This window comes from Sus scrofa, chromosome 4 (genome assembly GCF_000003025.6).
Source record: "Sus scrofa isolate TJ Tabasco breed Duroc chromosome 4, Sscrofa11.1, whole genome shotgun sequence".
In the NCBI taxonomy this organism is placed as follows: Eukaryota; Metazoa; Chordata; class Mammalia; order Artiodactyla; family Suidae; genus Sus; species Sus scrofa.
Window position 1 is genome coordinate 89,185,592 of NC_010446.5, and position 27,798 is coordinate 89,213,389.

General features: G+C 45.2%; 1 protein-coding gene across 1 annotated transcript; it reads right to left on the reverse strand.

The window, feature by feature from the left end:
• Positions 854 to 27,261, reverse strand: PCP4L1 (Purkinje cell protein 4 like 1). The gene is made up of 3 exons (XM_003125657.5): positions 27,014 to 27,261; positions 3,356 to 3,410; positions 854 to 2,454 (listed from the first exon to the last, which is right to left on the reverse strand). Exons 1-3 carry the CDS (start codon positions 27,020 to 27,022, stop codon positions 2,312 to 2,314), a joined length of 207 nt encoding a protein of 68 aa, XP_003125705.2. The 5' UTR covers positions 27,023 to 27,261; the 3' UTR covers positions 854 to 2,311.

Sequence of the window (27,798 nt, forward strand, 5' to 3'; positions counted from 1 at the left end):
TCTGCTCAGAGCTGCTGCATGGTTTCAACTTCTGTTTTGTTTTTTGGTTTTTTTTCCTGCACCCACAGCATATGTAAGTTCCTGGGCTAGGGATCCAATCCAAGCTGCAGCTGCAACCTACACCACAGCTGTGGCAATTCCAGATCCTTAACCTGCTGCACTGCAGTAGGAACTCCTTAATTCCAGGAGACTTTTTCTTTCTTTCTTTTTAGGGCCGCCTCTGCGGCATATGGATGTTCCTAGGCTAGGGGTCGAATCAGAGCTGTAGCTGCCAACAGCCTACTCCACAGCCACAGCCACAGCCATGTGGGATTTGAGCCATGTCTGCAACCTACACCACAGCTCACGGCAACACTGGATCCCCAACCCACTAAGCAAGGCCAGGGATCGAACCTGCATCCTCATGGATCCCATTTGGGATCATTAACTGCTGAGCCATGAAGAGAACTCCTTAATTTCTGTATTCTTTTTTTTTTTTGCTTTTTAAGGCGGCACTCCCGGCATATGGAGGTTCCCAGGCTAGGGGTCAAATGCGAGCTACAGCTGCTGGCCTATGCCACCGCCACAGCCATGGCAATGTGGGATCTTAGCCGCATCTGTGAACTACACCACAGCTCACGGCAACGCTGGATCTTTAACCCACTGAACAAGGCCAGGGATCAAACCTGCAACCTCATGGTTCCCAGTCAGATTCATTTCCATTGTGCCACAGCAGGAACTCCTAATTTCTGTATTCTTGAGTAGATACTGTGAAGTGAGAAGAGTGGGGGAGATAAAAGCATTCCTTGCTAGATCTTCAGGCATTTGGCTTCTGGTTTCAATGTATAGAAGATCATTCCTCAGCAATATGAGCTCATTTGCAAGCCATCATTTTATTCATGGTTTGAAATCTTCAGTGTGACAGTGGTGTTCTCTGTTGACCCAGAGTCTTCTACTTCTCCTAAGTTTGATAAAACAATGGGAGGAGAGGGCGAATGTGGGAGGAAGACAAAGCAAGAGAGATAGCTAGCATAGATCATTTGGGGATAGAGAGCAAGGAAGATAGGGTTTGTTTTCAGAGGGAGATCCACCAAGCATGCTCTCAGTTGGAAGGGGAAAGGGAAGGAGAAGAGCATCCTTGCAGGTGCACACCGGGGGTGGCAACAGCAGCAGTTAAAGACAATGTAGGTAGTGAATCAAGGTGAGGACAAGGTCGGGGGAAGGTAGGAAGGAACTTCATTCTCAAATTTCTGTGTTCGGTTCTTGTGCCTTCATGTAGTGGTATGCAATTACTCTACCACCCTCCCCTGAGGCCAGCTCAGGCTGACATTCACATCCCTCCCAAGAAAAAAAAGCAGAAATAAAGGTTAAATGGCCCCACATGAGGTTTTTTTTATTATTGTTATTTTCATAATTATTAAACATGCTAAAATCACACAGAGTGGCTATTTCACTTCTGCTCTGATGGCATGGTGGGGCAGGTGGCCACAACAGGGGTCACTTGGTTTGTGTGGCCTCTGGGGATGGCTAGATGTGAGGGGTTAGAGGTAGGCAGCTCAGCAAAGCCCCAAGAATCCTTCATATTGTACACCTTCACAGGCAGGAACTTGTATCTTTAGAGATCTCCCCCTCCTTCATTTTTCTTTCCTTCCCCAATCTCCCCGAGCTCCCATTTCCCTGCTTGTGGCCCCTTGAACCTCTTTGACTCCTGCCCGTTATGATTCTAGACTAGATGATGAAGGAAACTTTTCCTTGTCTCTACCAGTCCCAGCCTCCCTTCCTTTGGTACTAGTCTACTTGACATGCACTAACATGGAAGCAGCTTGATTTAAGTCTGCTGAGGGGAGAGGGAGGTTCCAATCCCCACTGTGGCTTAGCTCAGAGGAGGGAAGTTGAGGTGCTGGTGAGGAGGACGTGAAGGGGGGAAAGTGCTACCTGAAGTGTGACTGTTGTAACCAGCAGAACAGCATACATGCCCTACCCTTGGGCACCCGACTCTGAAGGCGCTCTCTTCCCTTCCACATTGTCAGGGGTCCCTCTCTCAACCTTGAAGCCTCTTGTTCATCAACTTCATAGGGCAGGCATAGGTACTGATCAAGGAACTGTATCCCCTGGAGAAACAGGTCCACCCTTAGGCTAGTGGCTACCAATTGAATTATTCATCTTTCCCATGTTCCTTTGTGCCTCTATGGCTACAATGGGCCAGAGAAAATAATGTACAAGGGTTGAATTTGCCTCGCTGAGAAGCTAGAGGGACAAAGAGACAAAGATACATAGGAGAGTTGTGGAGAAGGAGAGAGAAGGGAGTAGGGTGAAGGGCAAGGCTGAATATTCAGGAGCTGGGATCCTTTTTCCTTTTCTGGAATCGACGGAACTTGCCCTGAATAGCAAGGGCAGCCTTCTCCGTTTCTGGTGCCGTCAGATCAATATCAATCTCCTCCTCTTCCTCAGCCTTCTTGGCATTGCCAGCTTTCCCTGCAGATAGTTGAGAGATTCATTAATGAGTAAACCTGAATATGCCCCTTTCTCCAGGCCCCAAATACAATGGTTAAAGTCCACTTTCTCCTGGACTTTGTGAGGTCCCCCAATCTTTGCTGGGACCAAGAATGCCTGAACACTCTCCTAGAAGCTTGAGTTCTGATTCAAGGTCCCAAGTTTGAGAATTAGCTATAGTAGTTACCTAGGAGCTTTGATATTCCTAGACCAAGATGACACATATCTTTTATCAACATTTATTCCTAAGTCCCACAATTCAGAGTCCCACAGCACACTCACTTTCCCCAGCTTTCCCTCAATATCTGATGGAGACAGAGGCTGGGATTATTTAATGAGTTTTTTTCCTACCACTGTGCCTGCTTCTAAGCATTCCAGAGCCAGTTTCTTTTTCTTTTTCTTTTTTTCTTTTTCTTGGATTTTAGGGCTGAACCCACAGCATATGGAAGTTCCCAGGCCAGGGGTCCAGCTGGAGCTACAACTGTCGGCCTACACCACAACCACAGCAACTCGGGATCCAAGCCATGTCTGCAACCTACACCACAGCTCACGGCAATGCCAGATCCTTGACCCACTGAGTGAGGCCAGGGATCTAACCTGAAACCTCATGGTTCCCAGTCAGACTCGTTTCCACTGAGCCATGATGGGAATTCCCCAGAGCCAGTTTCTAAAATCGAAGAGTAAATACTGGCAGAGTTACTTCTTAGGAAAAAGTGGAAGAAAGCCTATAGAATAGTAGTCCTAACTTAGCGCTTTGTTTCACTTACCCACATTCCTATTCCTGCTACATTGGATTTTAGAAGCTTTCAGACTTATAGCCCTACTTGACTTCATATCCCTATATTTCCCTGCTCTACAAATTGCCTAGCCCAACCCCACTCACCCTTTTCCTCTGGGACAGATGCCTGATTGGTTGCTGGGGATGTTTTGGTATTAAGCTGGAAAAGAAAAATCAGAATATTAGATATTCATGGAAGTATTAAAATGCCATCCCCTCAGACCCACCATCATCATTTTGAAAGCCCTCCCATTACCAGGTACCTTCCTTAGTCTTTTGCAGAAATGGGTCTTGAGATCAGAGAAAGGTAGAAAAATCATCAAAATTTATTCAACAAGCATTCATTGGTGCTAGGGAAACTGTAGAGGACAAAACAGACAAAAACCTTGCCCTGGAGTTCCCATCGTGGTGCAGGGAAAACGAATCTGACTAGGAACCATGAGGTTTCGGGTTTGATCCCTGGCCTCGTTCAGTGGGTTAAGGATCCTGCGTTGCCGTGAGCTGTGGTGTAGGTCCCAGACGTGGCTTGGATCTGGCATTGCTGTGGCTCTGGCGTAGGCCAGTGGCAACAGCTCCGATGAGACCCCTAGCCTGGGAACCTCCATTTGCCATGGGTGTGGCCCTAAAAAGACAGAAAAGACAAAAAAAAAAAAAAACCTTGCCCTCATGGAGTTTATATTCTAGTATATAGACAGATAAATGAATAAATGAAATTATTATGTTAAGTGGTGATAAGTGCTATAGAGAAAAGACAGGGAAGGAAGGTAGTAGATGCTGGGGTGGGAATGGAGAAATACAGTCTTACACAGAGTGGTCAGGAAAAGCCTCTCTGAAAGGTGGCAGTTGAGCCAAGAGCTGAAGGAGATAAGGGAGTAAGGCTGCAGATGTTAGGCAAGAGCTTTCAAGGGTCCTTGGGTGGAAGTGGGACTTGCCTGTTTGAGGAATAGCAAGAGACCAATATACCGGCAGTGGAGAGAAGGAGGGAGGAGGAACGATGGACAGAGATGAGATCAGAGATAACTGGAGGTGGGGGCAGATGGTGTAGAACTTCAGGAGTCTTTTTAAGGACTTTGACTTTCACCTTAAGGGAGGTGAGAGACCTTCAGTTTGCACAGACAGGGCATTGGGAGGAAACAGAAAAATCTGTTAAGAGACTTTTGTAGAAAATCAGGCAGGAGATAATGGTTGCTTTGTATCAAGAAGGTAGCAGTGGGCAATCCCACTGTGACTCAGCGGAAATGAATCTGACTAGTATCCATGAGGACGTGTGTTCGATCCCTGGCCTTGCTCAGTGGGTTAAGGATCTGGTGTTGCTTGTGGCTGTGGTGTAGGCCAGTGGCTATAGCTCCAATTTGAACCCTAGCTTGGGAACCTCCATATGCCATGAGTATGACCCCCCCCAAAAAAAAGAGAAGGTAGCAGTGGAAGTGGTGAGAAATAGTTCAATTCTGAGTATACAGTTGTCCCTCGGTATCCATGGGGGAATAGCTCCAGGACCCCTGAGGATACTGAAATCCATGGATGCTCAAGTCCTTCATATAAAATGGTGTAGTTATTTGCAACTCCTCCTACATACTTCAAATCATCTCTAGATTACTCATAATATCTAATACAACATAAAGACTATGTAAATAGTTGTAAATATAATGTAAATGCTATGGAAATAGTTGCTGGCTTGCAGAAAGTTGAAGTCTTGCTTTCCAGAAATTTAAAAAAATATTTTCAATCCAGAGTTCCTGTCATGGCTCAGCGGTAATGAACCAAACTAGTATCCATGAGGACTTGGGTTCATATCCCTGGCCTCACTCAGTGGGTTAAAGGATCTGGCATTGCCGTGAGCTGTGGTGTAGCTTGCAGACATGGCTTGGATCCCGAATTGCTGTGGCTGTGGTGTAGGCTGGCAGCTACAACTCCAATTCACCCCCTAGCCTGGGAACTTCCCTATGCTGTGGGTGCGGCCCTAAAAGACAAAAATAAAAAAATAAAATAAGATGGTAGAAATGACAGACTATTTGTGTATTACAGGAGCCAAGAACAGATCATCCATAGTAACTGGAGGGAAAGCAGAGCACACAGACCCAGATACACAGACCCTGGGAACATTTGCCAGGTCTCTTCTAATTGGCTTTGCTTTTGAAGTAAAATAGGTAACAAAGTTATCATCCAAGACAAGGGAAGAGGTATTGAAGGAAGGAGGGCAGGAGGGTGGGGGCTGGGGGTGCGAAGGGATGAAATACTCATCTAGGAGATTAAGGGGAGTGAATGGACTAGGACCACTGGGAAGCATTATGGCCCCTCATAAGGCCAAGATCATGAATTTGAAATAAGATTAATCAATTGATACTTGTGTGCTTTTTTTCCAGCCTCTCTGCTCAGATGGACAGTTAGATTTAATGAGTGATTTCCCTTCCTCAGAATCTTATCAATAGAACTGCTTCAACTGAACATTCTTCAGTCTCAAGATACAATTAATCTTTTTTTTTTTTTTGTCTTTTTGCTATTTCTTTGGGCTGCTCCCGCGGCATATGGAGGTTCCCAGGCTAGGGGTCGAATCGGAGCCACAGCCACTGGCCTACGCCAGAGCCACAGCAACGCGGGATCCGAGCCGAGTCTGCAACCTACACCACAGGTCACGGCAACGCCGGATCGTTAACCCACTGAGCAAGGGCAGGGACCGAACCCTCAACCTCATGGTTCCTAGTCGGATTCGTTAACCACTGCGCCACGATGGGAACTCCAAGGTACAATTAATCTTGAGGGAGTTCCCATCTTGGCGCAGGGGAAATGAATCTGACTAGGAATCATGTGGTTGTGGATTCGATCCCTGGCCTCGCTCAGTGGGTTAAGGATCCGGCGTTGCCGTGAGCTGCGGTTTAGGTCACACACGTGGCTTGGATCCCACGTTGCTATGGCTCTGGTGTAGGTCAGGAGCTACAGCTCTGATTGGACCCCTAGCCTGGAAACCTCCACATGCCACGGGTGCAGCCCTAAAATGACGAAAAATAAAGTATTATCCTTTATTTTACGAGGCAAACTTTTGTTGAATAACTGCCATATATGTGTTCTGCTTTAAGAAGCTGATAGAATTCAGTTTATGTTATACAGATTATGCTGTTTCTACCCTATTTTGATAAAAGTTTATCAAGAATTTACTTGTGTTCAGCATTATTCTATGCACCAAAGGGGTATAGAAGAAACAAGATTCATTCATTCAGCAAATATATTAATGCCCAATATATGCCAAGTATTATTCTGAACACTGGGGATACAGCAGTGAGCAAAATTAAATCTCTAAACTCCTTCAACAATTATGCCAGTTAGTGCCAAGTGCCAAGAAGGAAAATAAAACAGAGTAGTCTAGGCAGAACCCTGATGAGTGACATTTGAGTGAAGGTTTGAATGAAACATCAGAGCAAGCCATGTGAATGTCTAGGAGAGGAAAAGTTTAAGGCAGATAAAAACATCAAATGGAATATCCCCGAGGCAGGCTTTGTGCCTGGTATATTCAGGGAAGAGTAAGAAAATTAGCATGGCTGGAGCTGAGTGAGTAAAAGAGAGCATATAAGAAATGAAGTTGGGTAGGTGGCCAGAATATGAATGTCTCTGGACCAGAGCAAAAACTGGATTTTTGTTTTTTTGTTTTTTTCTGAGTTGATGGAAAGGCATTACAAGGTTTGAGGGAGAGGGAAACATGGTCTGACTCTTTTTTTGGGGAGGGGGGGGTCTTTTTTGTCTTTTAGGGCCATACCCATAGCATATGGAGGTTCTCAGGCTAGGGGTCCAGTGGGAACCAGAGCCGTCTGCCTATGCCAGATCCACAACAATGTTGGATCTGAGCTGCGTCTGCAACCTACACTGTAGCTCATGGCAATGCCGGATCCTGAACCCACTGAACCAGGCCAGGGATCGAACATGTGTCCTCATGGATGCTAGTTGGTTTGATAACCGCTGAGCCACGATAGGAGCTCCAAGTCTGACACATTTTTAAAGATTCATTTTGAAGTTGCCGTCGTTGATTTCGGAGTTCCGGTCATGGCTCAGTGGTCAATGAATCCAACTAGGAACCATGAGGTTGCAGGTTCGATTCCTGGCCTTGCTCAGTGGGTTAAAGATCCGGCATTGCCATGAGCTGTGGTGTAGGCTGCAGATTTGGCTCAGATCTGGCATTGCTGTGGTGTAGGCCAGCAGCTGTAGCTCTGATTAGACCCCTAGCCTGGGAACGTCCATGCCATGGGTGCGGCCCTAAAAAGCAAAAAAAGATTCATTTGACTGCTGGGTGGAGGTAGACGAGAGAGAGGCAAGAGAGAAATGCAGGAAACAATTATGAGGGTCTACAGTGATACAAGCCAGATCATGCGGATGTGGACTAGGGTAGTAATGATGGATGTGATAGGACAATTTTCATGGTGGAATATATTGGAGTATTTGGGTTTTGTTTTTTTTGCCGCACCTGTGGCCTATGGAAGTTCCGTGGCCAGGGACTGAATCCAAGCCACAGCTGAAGCAATGCCAGATCCTTAACCCACTGCACCAGGCAGGCGATGAAACTCGCACCGCTGCAGAGACATAGCTGGATCCCTAACCTGCTACACCACAACGGGAACTCATATATTGGATTTTTTGATGGATGTATGAGTAAAGATGGCTCTTTCAAGAAGCTTTGCTTTAAAGAGCCCCAAAGAAACTGGACAGTAGCTGGGGAGGGATGTGGGGTCATGGGAAAGTGTAAAATGGGAATGATTTAGTAGAAAAGGAAAAACTGATGATACAGGAAGTAGAGTAATATTTGCATATAATTTGCTCATAATAACTAGGGCGATGTCTTAAATAGGCGAAAGAAATGGATCTAGTGCACAAGTGGAGGGATTGGCCATAGAAATATGGACATCCACACTACAGGAATGAAGGCATAGAATATGGATATAAATGCAAGGAAGTGGCAAGAGTAATGGGAATGTATGAAAGCTCTTTTCTGATCTTTTCTATTTTCTCAGGGGAACAAGAGTCGCGGTTGTCAGCTAAGAGTGAAAAGGGTCAGGAAGTATTAAAGATTTGAGGAGAGAGGTGACTGAGTGAAATAGTCATCTAAGAAAGTCAGAGAGTGAATGACTAGTGAGATGTGGCAGGATTTCCAGGCAGCCCTAAGGGCCCACTTGAAGTTAATGGACATAGATTTAAAGTTAAAACCAGTCAAGATATTGTCCTTAACTTCCAGGCTGAGCAGGAGCTAAGACAAGCACCCAAATAATACTTACTGAGTCTTCATTATGTGTCAAACCCTATCCCATATAATCCTCTGAAATCTCTGGGATATCATTCTACTCTGAGTTGAGGAAACAGGCTTAAAGAGCATAAAGATCTTGCCTAAGGTCAAGCCACACCATCAGAAAACAGTGGGGAGTTCTGGCTGTAGTGCAGCAAGTTAAGGATCCTGTGTTGCCATAGCTGTGGTATAGGTTACAGCTGCAGCTAGGATTGATCCCTGGCCCAGGGGCCGGGGTAGGGGGGCTGGCCAGAAAAAAAAAAAAAAAAAAAAAAAACAGTGGAACTGGGACACAGTCAGACTGACTCCACTCCACACTTTTTTTTTTTTTTTTCTTTTTAGGGCCACACCTGCAGCATATGGAAGTTGCCGGGCTAGGGGTCAAGTCAGAGGTGCTGGCCTACACCACAGGCACAACAACGCCAGATCCCAGTGGCGTCTGCAAACTACACCGCAGCTCACGGCAACGCCAGGTCCCTGACCCACTGAGCAAGGCCAGAGACTGAACGTGCAACTTCATGGATGGTAGTCTGGTTCATAACCCGCTGAGTCACAGCGGAAACTCCACACTCTTAACCACCACATTCACAAAATCGAATACTGTCACAAATACGCTATTAACAATTATTGAATCTAGGTGGAAAGGATATGGATAGGCATTGAACAATTCTTTCATTTATCTAATAAATATTTATTAGATAAATTTTTCTAATAAAAAGGTAGGGGAAATAAAAAGAAAATAATGATTTAAAACAAAACAAAAATTAAGATTAAAAAAAAAAAAAACACTGATGGGAGTTCCCACTGTGGTGCAGTGGAAACAAATCCGACTAGTATCCATGAGGATGCAGGTTCGACCCCTGGCTTTGCCTGGTGGGTCAGAGATCCAGCGTTGCTGTGGGCTGTGGTATAGGTTGCAGACTTGGCTCAAATGTGGTGTTGCTGTGGCTATGGTATAGGCCGGCAGCTGTAGCTCTGTATTTGACCCCTAGGGAACTTTCATATGCCACAAGTGCAGGCCTAAATGGCAATAAATAAATAAATAAATAAATAAATAATAAAAGTAGGTTACAAATTTTAAAATTGTTAGGTAGATGGAAAATCCCATCCTCTTGGATGTTACTGTGACAATTTGGGGCAAAGGTGGCTTTATGGATCACATATGATTTTCAAAGAATATATTGATCACAGTGATACAGCTTTTTTAAGACTTGTGATTTGTGTATTTCTAGCATACTGAAAAATATGGGGATAGCAGACAGTTATAAAATAACTATCTAATGTTTTTAAAAGTAGATTATAAATTGATATGGTCCAATTTTGTAAAAGATACAGATTGCTTATCTATTTAAAAATCTGACGACTGGGTCATTTTGCTATACAGCAGAAATTTAAACAACATGGCAAATCAACTATACTTTAATAAAAATTTTTTAAAAAAAATCCGAAAGAACATGCACAAAAGTGTTCTCTGAACCCTACAGAATTCCTACTAGTCCCCCTCTGACAAAAAAAAAAAAAAAAATTCCATGAGAGGAAGAGTTGTTCCTGAGACTCTTGGGAGAGTGGCCACTCATTACACTTTTTGCAGCACAGCTGGATCCTTTAGCCCCCTGTAAAGGGCCTGGAGCAGAAGCTGCACTTCCACAGCTACCTGAGCAGCTGCAGTCAGATTCTTAACCCACTGCACCACAGCAGGAACTCCTTCTTACTCTTTTTCTCTTCCCATGATCTTACTGTAGCCTTTTTTTTTTTTTTTTTTTTTTGCACATGATCAATATAATGATCCTGTTAGCTAGGTGACACTGTCTACCCCGATACACTGCCATCACAGGAGGTTCCACATGACAGGGATGGGGTGTTTAATAATAGAAAAACAGTCAATAGTCTAGACAAGATGGTCATGGGTCAAGAGGCAAGTTCTATAGCCCCATAATCTCTGACTTCAATCCTACTTTCCCTATTGCCAGCAAATCCCTGAATCTGATCCTTACTTTAATCATTAACCCTCTCTCTCCCTCTCTAAGCCTGTTTCCTCCTTAATCCATACATTCCTTTCTCTCACCCCTCACTTTTGGAGGTAAATCTGGACCCCAATTTGAAATATTTCCCCTTGAGTACCTATGTCTTTGTCTACTTTCCTTCTCATATCAGCTTAGAGAATCCTCTAAGCAGGAGTATGTTTCAGGACTGAACCACACAGGCCACCTCTTTCCCTCCACCCTGCCAGCCGTCCCCTTCCTGAGTCTCTCCTGAGATTACTGTCCCTGGAATGGAGCCATGGCTCAGCTGCTGTCTGGCCACCTAGGAATTCTCAGCTCCATTTGGCTTAGATTTATGAGAGGTCACTACAGAGAACAGAAAAGGGTGCTGTAAAGGAGAAGAAAGCCCAAATTACGCACAGTGGCTCCTGAAATCTCTCACACCTTCTGCTAAAAAGTTATATGCTGGGGCTTTGTCCTGCCCCTCCTCCCTCCATCCTCTCCAGTTCTCAAAATAGTCTCTCTGAACACTCTGGATTTCTGGATTTAGTGGTTAGTGATTTGCTGAGGTCACAGGTGGGGGCAGTTAGCTCGCAAATTGTTAGCTCCCATCCTCCACATCCCACTCAGCTTTTTACTGGTCCCTGGTCTCTGACCCAACCATCCTGTGTGGTTTCCAGAAACTCGACAATTTTATTTATTTTTGGCCACTCCTGAGGCATATGGAAGTTCCTGGGCCAGGGATCGAATCTGAGCTACAGCTGTAACCTATGCCACAGCTGCAGCAGTCAGGTACTTAACCCACCGTACCACAGTGGGAACTCCACGGCAGTTTTAAATGAATCAAGGTCCTCTGGTGCGTCCATCTGACAACCATCAGATTAACTGTATTTCAGGTAAATCAAGGAGGCACAGAGGTCCACTCTGGGTGAATCAGAAATCACATGCAAGATTGTCTCTTATAAAAACTCACACCTCGGAGTTCCCGTTGTGGCTCAGTAGTTAATGAATCTGACTAGGAACCATGAGGTTGTGGGTTCGATCCCTGACCTCTCTCAGTGGGTTAAGGATCCGGCATTGCTGTGAACTGTGGTGTAGATCACAGATGCAGCTCGGATCCCGCGTTGCTGTGGCTCTGGCGTGGGCCGGTAGCTACAGCTCCGATTAGACCCCCAGCCTGGGAACCTCCACATGCCGAGAGTGTGGCCCTAGAAAAAGGCAAAAAAAACCCATCTCACACCTCTGGAGGAATGATGCTCCTCCATAAGAGCTGCGACAGGTGAGCATTTCTCAATCTCTCTCTCAGCCTCTCATTCTCATGAGGTATGGACTATTAACTTTCAGGTGCCCTTCTACTTTCAATTCTGAACTCTTCTGATCAGAAATAACAAACTGGAGTTCCCTTTGTGGCTCAGTGGTTAACAAACCCAACTAGGATCCATGAGGATGCAGGTTTGATCCCTAGGCCTCGCTCAGTGGGTTCAGGATCTGGCATTGCCATGAGCTGTGGTGTAGATGGGAGATGCAGCTCGGATCCCACGTTGCTGTGGCTGTGGTGTAGGCCAGCAGCTGTAGCTTCAATTAGACCCCTAGCCTGGGAACTTCCATATGCTGCAGGTGTGGCCCTAAAAAGAAAAAAAAGCAAAAAAAGGAAACAAACAACAACAACAAAAAAAAACAGAAATAACAAACTGTTTATCAAATCCTTCCTTTTCCTTATAGGACCCAGCTAGGGGAACTGGAAGAAATCAAGGACTTTAGAATGCCACCCCCACCTTATCTTATCCATAATTACATATATAGGAGTTCCCGTTGCGGCTCAGTGAAAACAAATCTGACTAGTATCCATGAGGACGCAGGTTGGATCCCTGGTTTGGATCAGTGGGTTAGGGATCCAGCGTTGCTGTGGCTGTGGCGTAGGCCAGCAGCTACAGCTCCGATTCGACCTCTAGCCTGGGAACTTCCATATGCCTCGGGTGCAGTCCTAAAAAGCAAAAAAGAAAGAAAGAAAACTAAGGTCAGAGGAGGTTAATTAACTTGCCTCTGTGGGAAAGCTTATGTGTTAGTTGAGAACCTGATCCCAGACCATTCCTAGAGACTCAGATTCCTGCTCTACTAGTTGAGCTAATAACTATGCTGATTCTAGCTTTCATCTTGATGTTTGCTCAGTGGGCTCCTGACGCACACCAGGCTGACCCCCAGGGGTTAACCATAGTCTAGGGGTGTTTTCTTCATTTCCAGGGCCAGATGCTAGCTTTTCAGATTTTGAGAATTCTATGTGCAGAATCGTTCCACTAGTTTCCATTTCAAAAGACTCCCTTGCTTACATTCAAGCCTGTTATTCCAAGTTTCTAGTGAGTTGGATCTTGGTTCAGTTCAGCCTCACTGATCACACAGGACTAAATGTTTCTCAATTCTCAACACAAACACTAATTAGCAACTGTGAGGCCCATCAACACTTGCCTTTCCCCGGAGGGCCCTAGTTTCTCTGTGCCTACCTTCCTATATTCCTTTTCTCCTCACCTCTGGGCCTATGTGCTCCAATGTTCCATTCTATCATCTTGGCAGTAGCTGCCAGTTCCCCATGAGTATACTTTTGTTTCCTCTGCAATTCAAAGTTGTGGACTCTCCCTTCTGTGGGACTTCAAGACTTCCTCAAGGAGATAAAACTCAAAAAGCCTCCGGCCTCATTCTCTTTCTTCATAGTAACTCCTTGGTAAGAGAGTATTTGATGCTGTAAGGTCAAACTAGGACTGCCACAGTGCTTATTCAAATCAGCAGAAGGGTGGTCCTTAAACTCCTGCCACTGGTCTGAACCTGAATGCAAGCTTCACTCCATCCCCCATCCAATGACCTGAGGCATATCTCCAACCTCCACCAGTGGAGCAAGGCTGCCTTGTTCTCATGGCCTTCTTGAGCAGTTATTAACTTAGAGTGGCCTCCCAAAGTCCCTAGGGTTCCCTCTCTATCTATGGTCCCTAACTGGAACTTCCACAACTACCAGTGTAACTATCGTACTCCATCCCTATCAGTTTGATTCCTGGCCAGGCATGCTGTGGGTGTGACCAAAAGAAAAGCCTGTTTTCTTTCCTTCCGTTAATCTGTTAGGCTGTTTTTTGTTCATTTGCAGGCCCCCATCACTGACAATACAGGGAAAATTTTTCTTCCCAACACTCTGGATTTCAAGGGGGTGTTCTGGGGTGGGCAACTTGCTCCACATTGTACCCTGAAGATGTCTGTTGGCTGCCCCATCTCTGCCCATGTGTGGGACCTTGTGCTTGACTCTTCGCTGGAAAGCCTCCAAACCTCATGGTGATGCAATCTGAGAAATTTACAGGAACCATGAAATCTCTCTCTCTTTTTTTTTCTTTTTAGGGCCGCACCCATGGCATATGGAAATTCCCAAGCCAGGGCTCTAATTGGAGCTACAGCTGCCGGCCAGAGCCATAACCACAGCAACTCCGGATCCTAGTGGTGTCTGTGACCTATACCACAGCTCGGCAGCACCAGATCCTTAACCCACTGAGCAAGGCCAGGGACCAAACTCGCATCCTCACGGATCCTAGTTGGGTTCGTTAAAACCCTTGGCAGCCTCTAAAGGGTACATTTATCATACAACTGAGCAATCCTACTCCTAGTGAAATTAAAACTTGATCTACAGTTAAAATTGTAAGTGAATGTTGATAACAGCTTTATAATCACCAAAAATTGGAAACAGCCAAATGTCCCTCAACGGAGGAATGGATAAAAAAATTATAATACATCCACCAAATGTAATACTGCTCAGCAATTAAAGAAAGAATGAACTACTGATTCAGACAACATGGATGAACTTCAAAGGCATTATACTAAGTGAAAGAAGCCAGACCCTAAAGGATACATATATATTATATAATTCCAATTATATGACATTTCTTCCCCCCCCCCTTTGGCCACACCCATGGCATGCAGAAGTTCCCAGGCCAGGGACTGAACCCACCCATGCCACAGCAGTGACCCAATCCATAGCAGTGACACTGCCAGATCCTTAACCACTAAGCCACCAGAGAACTCCTGACATTCCTTGTAAAGGCAAAACTATATTGACAGCAGACAGATCAGTGGCTGCTAAGGGCTGAGGTCATGGAAGAGGTCACTATAAAGGGAAACTAGAGAATTTGAGGATGAAGGAGCTGCTGTATATCTTGTTGTGGTGGTGATTATATGACTGTCAAAATTCACAGAATTATACCCTGATACGGGTGCATTTTACTGCATGTAAGTGACACCTTAATTTTTTAAAGGGGGAAAAGGTTAAGGAGAGGTCAAGAAGCCAGCAAAGGCTGAGAAGGAGCAATTAGAAAGGTAGAGTAGAAAAGTGACTGGGGTGGGGGTGTGGGGGTCCAGGGCCTCTCGAGTATCTCTTTTCATAGCTGGACTTCTCAGAACACTTACTATCTCCATTTCCTCACCTCCCACACACATTCCAATCCACTTCAACCCAGCTTCTACTCCTACTCTATTGAAATGACTCCTTAGAACCAATGCTCTCTATGATACTAAGTCAAATGCAAAAGTTTCAGCTCAACTTGTCTTGATCTCTTAAAGCATTCAACACTCACTCTTTTTTTTTTTTTTTGCCTTTTCTAGGGCCGCTTCCAAGGCATAGGAGGTCTAATCAGAGCTGTAGCCCCAGGACTACACCACAGGCTCAGCAACTCGGGATCAGATCGGAGCCACGTCTGCGACCTGCACCGCAGCTCACTGCAACCCGGATCCTTAACCCACTGAGCAAGGCCAGGGATCAAACTCGCAACCTCATTCGTTAACCAATGAGCCATGATGGGAACTCCTGCAGTCGGATTCTTAACCCAGGGTTCCACAGCAGGAACTCCTCATTTCATCCTTCTTGGCACATATTCTTTCCTTGGCTCCTGGGACATTGCAGTTTTTCCTAGTTTTTCTCCTATCTTTCTGGATACTTCTGCCCAACATTTGAGTATTGAGGGCTCTCATGATTTAGGGCTAGGCTCTCCTCTGTTCTCTTTTCCTAGATGATCTTACATGTATCTATAACTTCAGTTATCATTTATACCAGTACCGTCTAATAGAAGAGGTGTCAGCAAACTACTCCTCACTGCCAAATCTGGTCTGCAGCCTGTTTTCTGTAAATAAAGTTTTACTGGAACTTAGCCGTGCCCACTGTTTGCGTATTGTCTGTGGCTGCTTTGGTACCACAATAGCAGAATTAAGTAAATGCAGCAGAGACCACATGGCCCACAAAGACAAAGATATTTGCTACCTGGCCCACTACAGAAAACATTTGCAGACTGCTGCAATGATAGAAAAGTTTTATATCTGGGCTGTTCAATATATGGTATCCGCTAGGCACATGAGGCTATTTTAAAATGTGGCTAGTGAAACAGAGGAATAAAACATAAATTTATGTAATAATTAATAATTAATAAACTAAATAGCTACAAGTTGTTCATAGTTACCATACCAAACACCACAGAAGCTGTGGAGGACTCAAATGTACCACCTTCCCTTGGTATCTGAGGATGATTGATTTTAGGATCCCCAAGGATACCAAATTTTGCAGATGCTCAAGTCCCTTATATAAAATGCACAGTACGGTTGGCCCTCCAATACCCATGGGTTCTGCATCCTTGGATTCAGAAATTCAATTCGCTGTTGGTGAAACCTGTGGATGTGGCGGGCAGACTGCATATCTCTATCCCAGACCTCTTCTCTGAGCTTTAAAATATCTCCACTTGGATGTTTTATAGAAATTTCAAATTCTTTGTGTCTCAAATTGAATTCCTAATCCTACTTACCCAACCTAGTCCTCTGCAAGTATTCCCTGTTTCATCCAGCTATACAAGCCAGAAACCTAGAAATTGTTCTTGACATCTTTCTTCACATGGTATATCCAATTCAATATTAGGTCCTGTTAACTTTAACCCCCAAATATCTCTTAATCCATTCACTTTTCTCCACTGCTAACACTAATACAGTTTTTTCTTTTTCTTTTTTTTGTTTTTATCTTTTTGCCTTTTCTAGGGCTGCTTCCCATGGCATATGGAGGTTCCCAGGCTAGGGGTCGAATCGGAGCTGTAGTCACTGGCCTATACCACAGCCACAGCAAGGCGGGATCTGAGCAGCGTCTGCGACCTACGCCACAGCTCACGGCAACGCAGGATCCTTAACCCACTGAGAAAGGCCAGGGACCAAACCCGCAACCTCATGGTTCCTAGTCGGATTCATTAACCACAGCGCCACGACAGGAACTCCGAACACAGTTTTTTCTTATGTAGACCACTGTAATAGCTCAACTGGTTACTGATGCTCTTAGAATAAAGAAGAAAATTCTTGGAGTTCCTGTCTTGGCTCAGCGAAAACAAATCCGATCAGGAACCATGAGGTTGTAGGTTTGATTCCTGGCCTCAATCATTGGGTTAAGGATCCAGTGTTGCCATGAGCTGTGGTGTAGGTCACAGACGTGGCTTGTATCTGGCATTGAATGTCAATCTTCTCCATTTCTGTGCGCGTTTCTATGAGGGTAGGAGCAGTGCTATCTTATTCACTACTGTGTTCCTAATACCTAGCACAATGTCCCTACACATGACATACACTTAGTATTTGTTGATTGAATGAAGGAGCTTCCACTGTGCTTTATTTGCCACCTCACCTATATTTCTTTTCTTTTTTCTTCTGTCCTTTTTTTTTTTTTTTTTTTTGGGTCTTTTGTCTTTTTAGGGCCACACCAATGGCATATGGAGGTTCCCAGGCTAGGGGTCTAATTGGAGCTACAGCTGCCAGCCTATACCACAGCTCACAGAAACACTGGATCCTTAACCCACTGATTGAGGCCAGAAATCGAACCTACAACCTCATGGTTCCTAGTCGGATTCATTTCCACTGTGCCACGATGGGAACTCCTGTAGTTCTTTCTTTCTTTTCTTTTTTTTTTTTTTTTTTTTGTCTTTTAAGGCCACATCTGCAGCACTTGGAGGTCCCAACCTCATAGATACTATTTGGGTACGTTAACCATTGAGCCATGATGGGAACTCCCTCACCTATATTTCTGAAATATAATTTATTTTCAGATAGCTGAGGGCCTCCACGCTGTAGCTGGTTCTGAGATTTTGAAACCAGGTCACTGCTTTTCCTCACTTAAGCATATGCACCTAAAAGAGAGCTGAAGATGAATGGGATGAACTTATCTAAAAGTATATTTCATATTACCTATTTTATAGATTTTGTGTAACTGTCTTATCTCCCCTTCCCCACCCTCACCACCCCACCAGAGTCCATTTCCTTGAGAGCACAGTCCACACTTCCCATTTATTTATGTATCACTTGTAGTAATTGCAACCTATGTATTACACATAGTAGGTACTCAATAGATATTTGTTTATGTGAATTATATTTTTCACAGAGTTCCTATTGTGGCTTGGCAGTAATAATACCGACTAGCATCCATGAGGATACAGGCTCGATCCCTGGCCTTGCTCAGTGGGTTATGGATCTCATGTTGCTATGAGCTATGGTGTAAGTCACCGACACAGCTCAGATCCCACATTGCTGTGGCTGTCATGTAGGCCAGCAGCTGTAGCTCCAATCTGACCTCCAGCCTGGGAACCTCCTCCATGTGCTGAGGGTGCGGCCCCAAAAAGAAAAAAAATAATTTTTTTTTCTCAAGCCTCAAATTCTTGGGGGAAGCAACATGTCACATTAGGTAGAGTTAGACAGATCTAGGTTCATATCCTGGATCTACACTGACTATTCCAGCTCTGCCATTCTATCTGTGTGACATTAGGAAAATCATTTAGCTTTGCTATGCTCAGACCTCTCATCCACAGAAGACAAATAATATCTACCTGCATCGCTGCGAGCTGTGGTATAGGTTGCAGACGAAGCTCTGATCCCTCATTGCTGTGGCTGTGGCGTAGGCCGGTGGCTACAGCTCTGATTAGACCCCTAGCCTGGGAACCTCCATATGCTGCAGGTGTGGCCCTAAAAAAAGACAAAAAATAAAAAGTAAAGTAAAGTATATTATATACATATATATATAAAGAGTAGTTACTGGGCTGTTGCATGGTTAAAGTCCTAGAAGCAAAGAGTTGAGTTGCCACAGATTACACCTTCACTAAGTAGGACTGAAGGAGGAAGGGAATACCTGGGATTACTCCAAGGGCCCTTGAGGTTTATTCTGCTATCCAAAGAGTAACTGATCTCTTTTTACTTGAAACAACCCTGGAAATCACAATCTCCTTGTATTCCCAATGTGTATCCCCCAAAATGCTGACAACTGCTCTAAATCTCTGGTAAAGGGCCCAGCAATAGTCTGCTTGGATAGAAACTGTATTGTGGGAGTTCCTATTGTGGCTCAGAGGAAATTAATCTCCACTAGTATCCACGAGGACACAGGTTCAATCCCTGGACTCACTCAGTGGGTTAAGGATCCAGCGTTGCCGTGAGCTGTGGTGTGAAAGAAACAGAGAAAGAAAGAAAGAAAGAAAGAAAGAAAGAAAGAAAGAAAGAAAGAAAGAAAGAAAGAAAGAAAGGAAGGAAGGAAGGAAGGAAGGAAGGAAGGAAGAAAGAAAGAAAGAAAGAAAGAAAGAAAGAAAGAAAGAAAGAAAGAAAGAAAGAAAGAAAGAAAGAAAGAAAGAAAGAAAATTGTATTCCCTACAGCAGCTGTACTCTTAGAGCCTCCAGTGGTGGACAAGAGAGGACCACCAATACAACAACTCCATTGATGCTCATGAAACTCCCCATGTTTCATTTCAAAAACCCTTAGACACAAACACCTTTCTTTTTTTTTTTTTTGAGTTGTAGGCCACAAGGAGAAGATGGTTAGTGTTCAGAAGCGAATAAACCATATCTCCTCAATCAAATTCTTTCATCCACTTTTGTACTATAGAGATGATTATGTAAATCTATTCCTTGCCTCAGAAGGATAGTTTGTTACTACTGTCTTGGCAAAGCACCTGAGAATAGTCAAAGTGGTAGCAACTTAGATGCTGTTTCCCTGCTGCCACTACTGGGGACTAGGTAACCTACAACGCTAGGCCCTACTTGCCCTGCCCCCTTCTCAGGCTTGGATTCTTCCTTTCTTTGTCTCTTTCATCTTTAATGGTGTTGCCACAGCAACCATTGTCAGAAGAAGAGGCAAGATAGTGTCACCCCCTCTGCTCCAAGCAGCAAGTTAGAACTAACCATGGGAAAGATAAACTAGCCAGATTTCCCCATACTCTTCATCCCACCAGGCTCTTTAGAGAGGTATCACAGGTTGTTAACAGCAGCAACAGACAGCAACTAAGGAGCACTTCACCATACACCCTCCAGTATTCCTTTTTTATTTTTTTTTAAATGTTTTATATCTGATTAACACTATTTTGTCATGGATTACATATACTCTGACTTCGTGTGATATAGTTTGGATGCTGGGCAGATGAAAACACATTATATACACATCATAGAACTGTTAGAATTATTTAGTTCAGGAGTTCCCGTCGTGGCTCAGTGGTTAACGAATCCAACTAGGAACCATGAGGTTGCGGGTTCGATCCCTGGCCTCGCTCAGTGGGTTAAGGATCATGGCGTTGCCATGAGCTCTGGTGTAGGTCGCAGACTCGGCTCGGATCCCGAGTTGCTGTGGCTCTGGCAAAGGCCATCGGCTACAGCTCCAATTCGACCCCTAGCCTGGGAACCTCCATGTGCCGCGGGAGCAGCCCAAGAAATGGCTAAAAGACAATAAATAAATAAATAAATAAATAAATAAATAAAGGATCCAGTGTTGCTGTGAGCTGTGGTCGCAGATGTGGCTTGGATCCCGCAATGCTGTGGCGTAGGCCAGTGGCTATAGCTTGGATTAGACCCCTAGCCTATGGGAACCTCCATATGCTGTGGGTGCAGCCCTAGAAAAGATTAAAAAAAAAAAAGAATTACTTTGTTCAGATGAATAGACACAAGGACTCAGAATCCTATTCTACAGTCCAGGGCAGGGAAATCGAAAAAGGACCCGAATCCTAAAAATCCTAAATCTGAGTCCCAAAGCCCCCTTTCTTGCCTTTGTATTGACATAAAGCCTATTCTCCTAGGCTTTGTAAGCTTCCTGCTTGCTTTAGAGGTGCAGAAAGTGAAGGATGACAGGAGTTAGTGCGTCAGCTTTCAAGGAGTGACAGAGAGGCTTCGCCCCCCCGCCCCCTGGACCCTTCTATCCCTGCTAATATATTCTCCCCCTGCTGTTAAATGAAATCCACTGCTAAAGATCCTTAGAGAGGCCTTTGGGATCCCCTGGTGACCCTGAAAGACCCTGGACTGCTGTTTTTGGAGCACTGTTGGAACCATTTCAATTCTTTCAGTGCAGCAACCAGCTGCAGTCCTCAAAACAGCTTCGGAAAGACTTGCTCAAGGTCATCCTCAAGATAACAAAAAGAGAACTAGGAATCCTCACTCAAGGTTCTGCATACACATGTTCTTCTCCTAATGTATGGAATACAACCCAAATATCTTAGAGCTTAGGTGCCTCCTAAGACAGGAATAGACCCTAAGCAGTTTGAGTTCCCAAGCCCCCTGGTCTGTCCTTTCCCCCTCAGTCACCCCACCCCTGTTTCCTGGAATAGTAGTACCCCCCACTGAAGTCAGAAGCAGAATTCCTTAGTTATGCCAGCTCATAGTATGCAGTGAGTCAACAGCCCCGGCCAGTTCCCCCCAACAAGGGCTGCCACAGTTTAATTCGTGGTTATTTGCGGTGCTCTGCACACAGCTTGGAACTGCCTTCACCCCATACTGAGGGTAGCAAGTGGGGGAGAGAGAGTGGTGCCAAAGTATCATTTATTACTATAATCTTCGATGTGCATCCCACCCATGGTGTTAATGTCCCAAAATAAACGTATTAATCCCACCACAGCCTACAAAGCAAACACTCAGCTGGAGGGCTTTGTGTGGGAGGGAGGCAGCACCAAGGACAAAAGAACGGTAAAATAGCACCTCTTTTCCCTGGATAGGGGGTTGGGAAACCTAGGTGAACCTGCCTCCTGGAGTCAGCCTGGAATTAGGCAATAATCAGGGTTCAGGGAGGAGAATGTGACAAAAATGTAGGCACCTGCAGGGATGTAGATTTCTTAGAAAAGGTGGTTTTGGATCTGCTTCTGACTTGGCTTACTCTTGCAAGTAAAATAGTTCTGGGCAAGTCAAGCCATCTTGAGGAGCAGTTCTGGAATATGGATTTAGAAAATCATGCATTTAGTACTCATCACTTACTTTGCCAGCCCAATACATTTTTCTTTCCCTTTTCTAGATTTCTCCCCCCAAAGACTTTGTACTCTCTTTGCAAGTCAAGTGACCAAATGAAAGAGAACTAAAGGTTCAATGTCTCTTTGATCATTAGTTATAATATACCAATTTTACTTAGATATACCCACTTTTCTGCACCAGGTCCTCTAAGTCAAATACTTTAGAATTAAGAGAATTGCTCATTCCTTTCTTTCCAAAAAGAAAACCTCTCCTGGTCCTTGAGGCTCTACAGTTAAGGAAGTCAGTGATTGACACCAGAAACTAAGAACCATGAAAAGAGGACCTCCAGCCTTCCCCCTTCCTTTACTCCTATTAACTTACCTACACCACTTCAGCACATTCATTGCACCAGTTTTTAAGGTGACTGGGCATCTTGCATAAGGAAGAATAATGCTAACCCTGCTTAGTATTCTACCAAAATATACCCTGTTGAGAAATATCATCCTATGTTGGTCTATCTTCTTGCTCAGGATTTATTAAATCACACTTCTTAGATTTCCTACGGACAGTATTTGTAATACATGCCTTCAAAGTTGCATGCAAATTAAATCATTCTCTCACTGGAGTTGGATGTTAAAATAGTTTTAGGGTAAGTTCTTCAGGGATAAGAAGGCAGCAGCTCTGTGTCCTACTTTTGGTTCTAATGCAGTGCAAACTTAGATAAGGTTTAGGTATCAGTTTCCTCATCTATACAATGAGAAGACTGGAGCAAATGATCTTTAGGGCTCTTTAAGAAATCCAAAATTATATCATAAAATATTTTGATGTATTTGTATTTCTTTGTTTCTTTCTTTTTTTTTTTTTTTTTTTTTGGCCTTTGTAGGGCCACACCTGTGGCATATGGAGGTTCCCAGGCTAGGGATCTAATCAGAGCTGTAGCCACCGGCCTATGCCACAGCAACGTGGGATCCAAGACATGTCTGCGACCTACACCACAGCTCATGGCAATGTCAGATCCTTAACCTACTGAGTGAGTCCAGGAATCGAACTTGCATCCTCATGGATCCTAGTCAGGTTCGTTAACCTCTGAGCCATGATGGGAACTCCTCTTTCTTTCTTTCTTTCTTTGTGGCATGTGGAAGTTCCTAAGCTAGAGGTAGAATGGGAGCTGCAGCTGCCGGCCTACACCACAGCCACAGCAACGTGGGACCTGACTGTAACACATCAGCAACCTACACCAAAGCTCACAGCAATGCCGGATCCTTAACCCACGGAGCGAGGCCAGGGATTGAACCCACATCTTCATGGATACTAGTTGGTTTCATAACTGCTGAGCCACAACAGGAACTCCTATACCTACCTGTATTTCTATCTAGAAGGATTTTTACAAAACCAAGTTAATTTTTTCTGTGATAACACAAAATCATGAAAGACTATTTGGAACTATAGAAAAACAGAATGAAAAGAGGGGGAGGTAATCAGAAAACCACTACCTTGAAAGGCTATTATTGACCTGCTCTTTCTTCCTCCCCTCCTTTGATAACCCAATCTCCATCACTTTCATCATTTAAAACCCTCCATGGACAGACATAGAAGACACATCAGCTTTGTATGTTTGAACTTATGGGAGACTTATGAATCTGTAGAAACTTGACATTCTAAGACTTAACTGATCACAGCTGCAGCTTAGAAAAAAGAGTCATCTATATTCCTGGGTCATCCACTTTTACCAGCCAGAGTCTCCCACTCAAGCAGCTAAAGCCAACAACCTGGATGGGTGACTAAGAAAGGGTTGAGCAAGTTCTAGAACTAAGTTCTGATTTCCCTTACTTCAGAAGACAGATATTTCTAGAGGTGGAAGGCTTTCCAATACCAAGTACCTAGCCCTTCTATTTTATACGTCCAATATAACCATCATAGTAACAAAATACCATTGAGAGAGAGAAACTTGGATTTCCTCCAAAGACCTATCAGGTTCCCTAAAAACCGGATTCACAGAAAAAAACAGAGTGATGTCACCCTGACCAAACTTCCATTGTGGAGAAGGTTGTAGATTTGACAGATATGCACAGGAAAGAGAATGGGATCCCCAGAGTGTGATATCCCACTCCTATTACCTAAGAGGACAGCAGGCAGAGCAATATAGGAGGGAGTACTGGTTCTAAACACTCCCATAGTGAGGTTTCTAATTGCTCTGTCCTTTGCTCCATCACCCATCTGCTTGGGATCAGACACCATGGGACTAGCTACCAGTTGTCCATAACCCCCGTTTCAACAAATGGCTGCTGGACCAGGAGATCCCTCCAGCTGGGCTTCTTACAATTGAGAAGTACAACAGGATCACAGAACTGTGCTTTAAGCAGCCAGCTACAACATATGACAAGGGATTATAGCAAAGAGCCCTCAGGGACAGAAAGCATCTCTCATTCCCATCCTTCACTGAAACTAACAAAAAGTTATTAAACTATAAGAGATAGACTGTGATTCACAGCAATCAAGTCCTGCCTGCAGCTGTGAATGCAGACAAGCTGGAGATGAGTCCCTGCAGCTCCTCTGCGCATGAACACACACACACTCACCAGGAAATGCTCTGCTGCAGTACTGAGTGACAGCAAAGAGTCAGGAAGGTAAAGCACAACCAGAGACCCTCCCCAGCAACCCCACCAGGACCCTACATTTTCAGTTGCTGTAGGTCTGGATTCTCCTCCCCAATTATTGTTCTTCATTTGAAATGGGAATCTCTTAAGGAGATCCCAAATCCCCTCATTTCACGCAGGTTCTCTGAAGCAAGAAAAGAAGCAGGTGGAGGAGGTGAAGCTTACATAAGATTCAGGGTGCACAGAGCTTTCTTGGGCTAGAACTCCAGCCTGAAAGAGGAGACCCCTGGGGCTGAGCTGAGGGGAGTAAAGCAGTTTGGAATCTCCCTAGAGCTCCAGAGCTCTGAACAATACTTCCGCTTTTCATCATACCTTTTACAAGAGGAAGAAAACAGGCTGGGTCTTGGCCTCTAGGGAAGCAGAGACCCTTTGGGGATCTGGTTCAGAGAAGCTAGCCTCTGTATAAGCCCAGGTGGCTGCTTCTAGATTTTATAAATACTCATTGTGAAGCCATGCTCAGCTCCCAATTAGGAGGCAGCTTCGAGGGCTAAATTGCTAGTTAGAACCAGTTCACTCTGACAGGCTGGGAGGCTGGGCAGCCCTGCAGACACTGACAGTTGGTCCCATCCAAGGATCCTACTCTTGTCATTCTATTGAGCTCCTGATGGAGACTAGCCAAGTACAGGGCTCAGTCAGGATGACTTTCCCCTCAAACACCAAACTGTTTTCCTTGACACTGCTTTGTGACAGCTTTGTCACTTCAACAAATACCATCCTAAATCCCAGCCCCTGTAGTATATCCTACAGACAGGCTGTGCACTTCCCCCCAAAAGCACAGGCTAACCCCACATCTTCAAGTTGGTATAGCCTTCAGATCACAAACTCCCAGGGGATGGCTTGAATTGCAACTTGCAGATTTAGAAACACTAGAGGGGGCGTTGAACTCAGTGAAGAGGGCAGAGAAAACCTCTCTTATATTAGGGCTGAAAGAAGCAAGAGGAAAGAAGATTGAATCTCCCTGCCCCCACACCACTTTTCTTTCTGACAAGCTGCCATGGTCACAGTCACAACTATCTAAGGGACAGGAAACCACTTAAGTTCATCCGCAGCTCCTAGACTAGCTGAATTTTCCAGGATAAATTTAGTGGACCTGACAACCAAAATGTGGTAGCTGGCACTAATTGGCTCCCAGGACAACTTTTAGTAGGAGACAACAGTGCTCCTACTAAAGATGAAGATCTAAATTGAGACCTTGGCTCCAGGGTCCTATCCCTTCACTAACCTTGTATCCTTAAGATTTTTTTTTTTTTTTTTTTTAAGGCCGCACCCATGGCATATGGGAAGTTCCCAGGCTAGGAGTCAAATTCGAGCTGCGCTGCCTGCCTACACCACAGCCACAGCAATGCCAGATCAAAGCCATGTCTGTGACCTACACCAGAGCAACACCAGATCCTTAATCCACTGAGGGGGGTCAGAGATTGAACCCACAACCTCATAGACACTAGTCGGATTCATTACCACTGAGCCACATTGGGAACCCCTATCCTTGAGAATTTTTGTGCTGGTTTTCTGAAATAAATAATAATAATACTAAAAAAAAAAAAAAAAAAAAAAAGGACAGTAGCTAACATAGATTGAGTGCCTACTCTCTGCTAGGTACTGTTCTAAATAACCTGCATATATTATCTCATTTAATCATTAGAACAACCAATATAACCCTCATTTTGCAGATAAAACACTGAAGCAGAAAAAGGTTTAGTAAACTTGCCTAAGGTCACAAAGCTAGTAAGTAGCAGAGCTGGGATCTGGCGTTTAGCTGAGAAGTTGGATTTAACACAAGATCCTGGGTACTAGGAAAGGGACTGCAGATACTACTGCCCATACTGACTTTACTCAGAAAGGAAGATCCTTGTCCCCAGATGCCTACAAATGCAGTCAAACAATGGGAGAGGTCTTTTCCAGTCTCTGATCTGACTCCCACTGATGGACAGTGTTCTTTGACTAGAGGAAGTCACCGTTAATGGACTGGGTCTAGCTGGGATGACCAGGGAGCCTGTGGAAACTAGGGATGTAACAAGCACTCCAGAGGGAGGTCTACTCTTGAAGGGGACATCTCCTCAGGAACCAGACAAGCCCCCTCTATAGCGTTTCTGAATATCAGAAACGGTCCCTCCAACTGTTGGTTCTTGATTGAATGAGCGGAGGGCAGGATGCCACCTTCCTAAAAGGGGCAAAATGGCCCAGGGGGTGAAGGCTGGAGTTCTCCCCGAATGCTACACAAGAAATGTAAGAGCAATACAGCCCTAAGAGAGGGAGGACAGAAGGGAACGTTTTTCTCAGAAATCAGAGCAGTGAGGGAAGCCCGAGTAACCTCGGGGCAGTGTAAGACAGATGCGGAGGGCAGTATCCTGAGGATAAGGCAGGACCTGAGACCTCAGTGCTCCCACTCTACACCTGATTCCAGTTCCTCAAGATCGCCACCCACAGTCGGGGGACTTAAAGCCTCCCTCTTCCAATTGTCCCCCAGCGCCCTGAGGTGGGAGCTTTCCCAGAGGGGCAGTGGGGCGCCCCTGGAGGGTTCTCCGCGACTCTGGGCTGCCGTGCCCTCCCTCGCCGCCCCGGGACCCGGAGCCGTGATCTCCCCGCGCCGCAACTCTGGCCCTGGCCCGCAGCGGCAGGACCGGGCAGCGCCTCTCACCTCGCTCATCTTGGCGGCCGGACGCGGCGCGCAGGGCGCGGCACGTGCAGGGGAGACGAAGGGCCCTAGGGCTGCACGGGCGACGGCCGCCAGTTGCCGGGCTCTGAAGCAGGAGCCCCTCTGAGGAGGGAGGAAAGTTAGTGCGGAGAGCGGCTGCTAGTGTTCCCGCACCCCGGATCCTAGCGCTCCGCTCCGGGCTAGGAATCCCTTCCGACCCTGTCCTGTCAAAGCCGCTCGGCGAGTCGCTGCCTGCCCCACCTTTTATACTCAGCTCCGTACCCGCCTCCAGCTTGACCAATAGGAGCTCTTCCTGCCGCAGAGTGATAGCCCCTTGCATCCAATGGCGGCAGGCTCAGAGGTCTGCTGCATTTCCAAACTAGGGTAAGGCAGAGAGCGGGAAGGAGGCGGAGACCGTCGGGGGATGAGAGGACAGAAAATGAAGTAGGGGGAGCAAAGAAGGAAGGAGAAGAAAGAGTAGTATCGGAAGGAGGGAAGGAGACAGAGGAAAGGAAGGAGTGTGTGAGTTTGAGAAAGTGAAGAAAGAAGAGCTGGGAGGAATCAAGACGGTACGTGTGAAGCAGGAAACAGCGAATGAAAGGGTAAAGCCAAGAGATGCCGCAGATTAAAATTTAGTAATAGGATGGCAGTCTGAATAAGAGAAGGGAGGAAAGGAGCCAGGGAAGGAGGGAGAGAGGGAGAGACAGAGAGAATGGTATTCTGTGGCCAAAAAAAAAAGGAAATTTTGAAGTGCCTGTTTGGTTTGGAAGATCTTAGGAGTTGAAAGA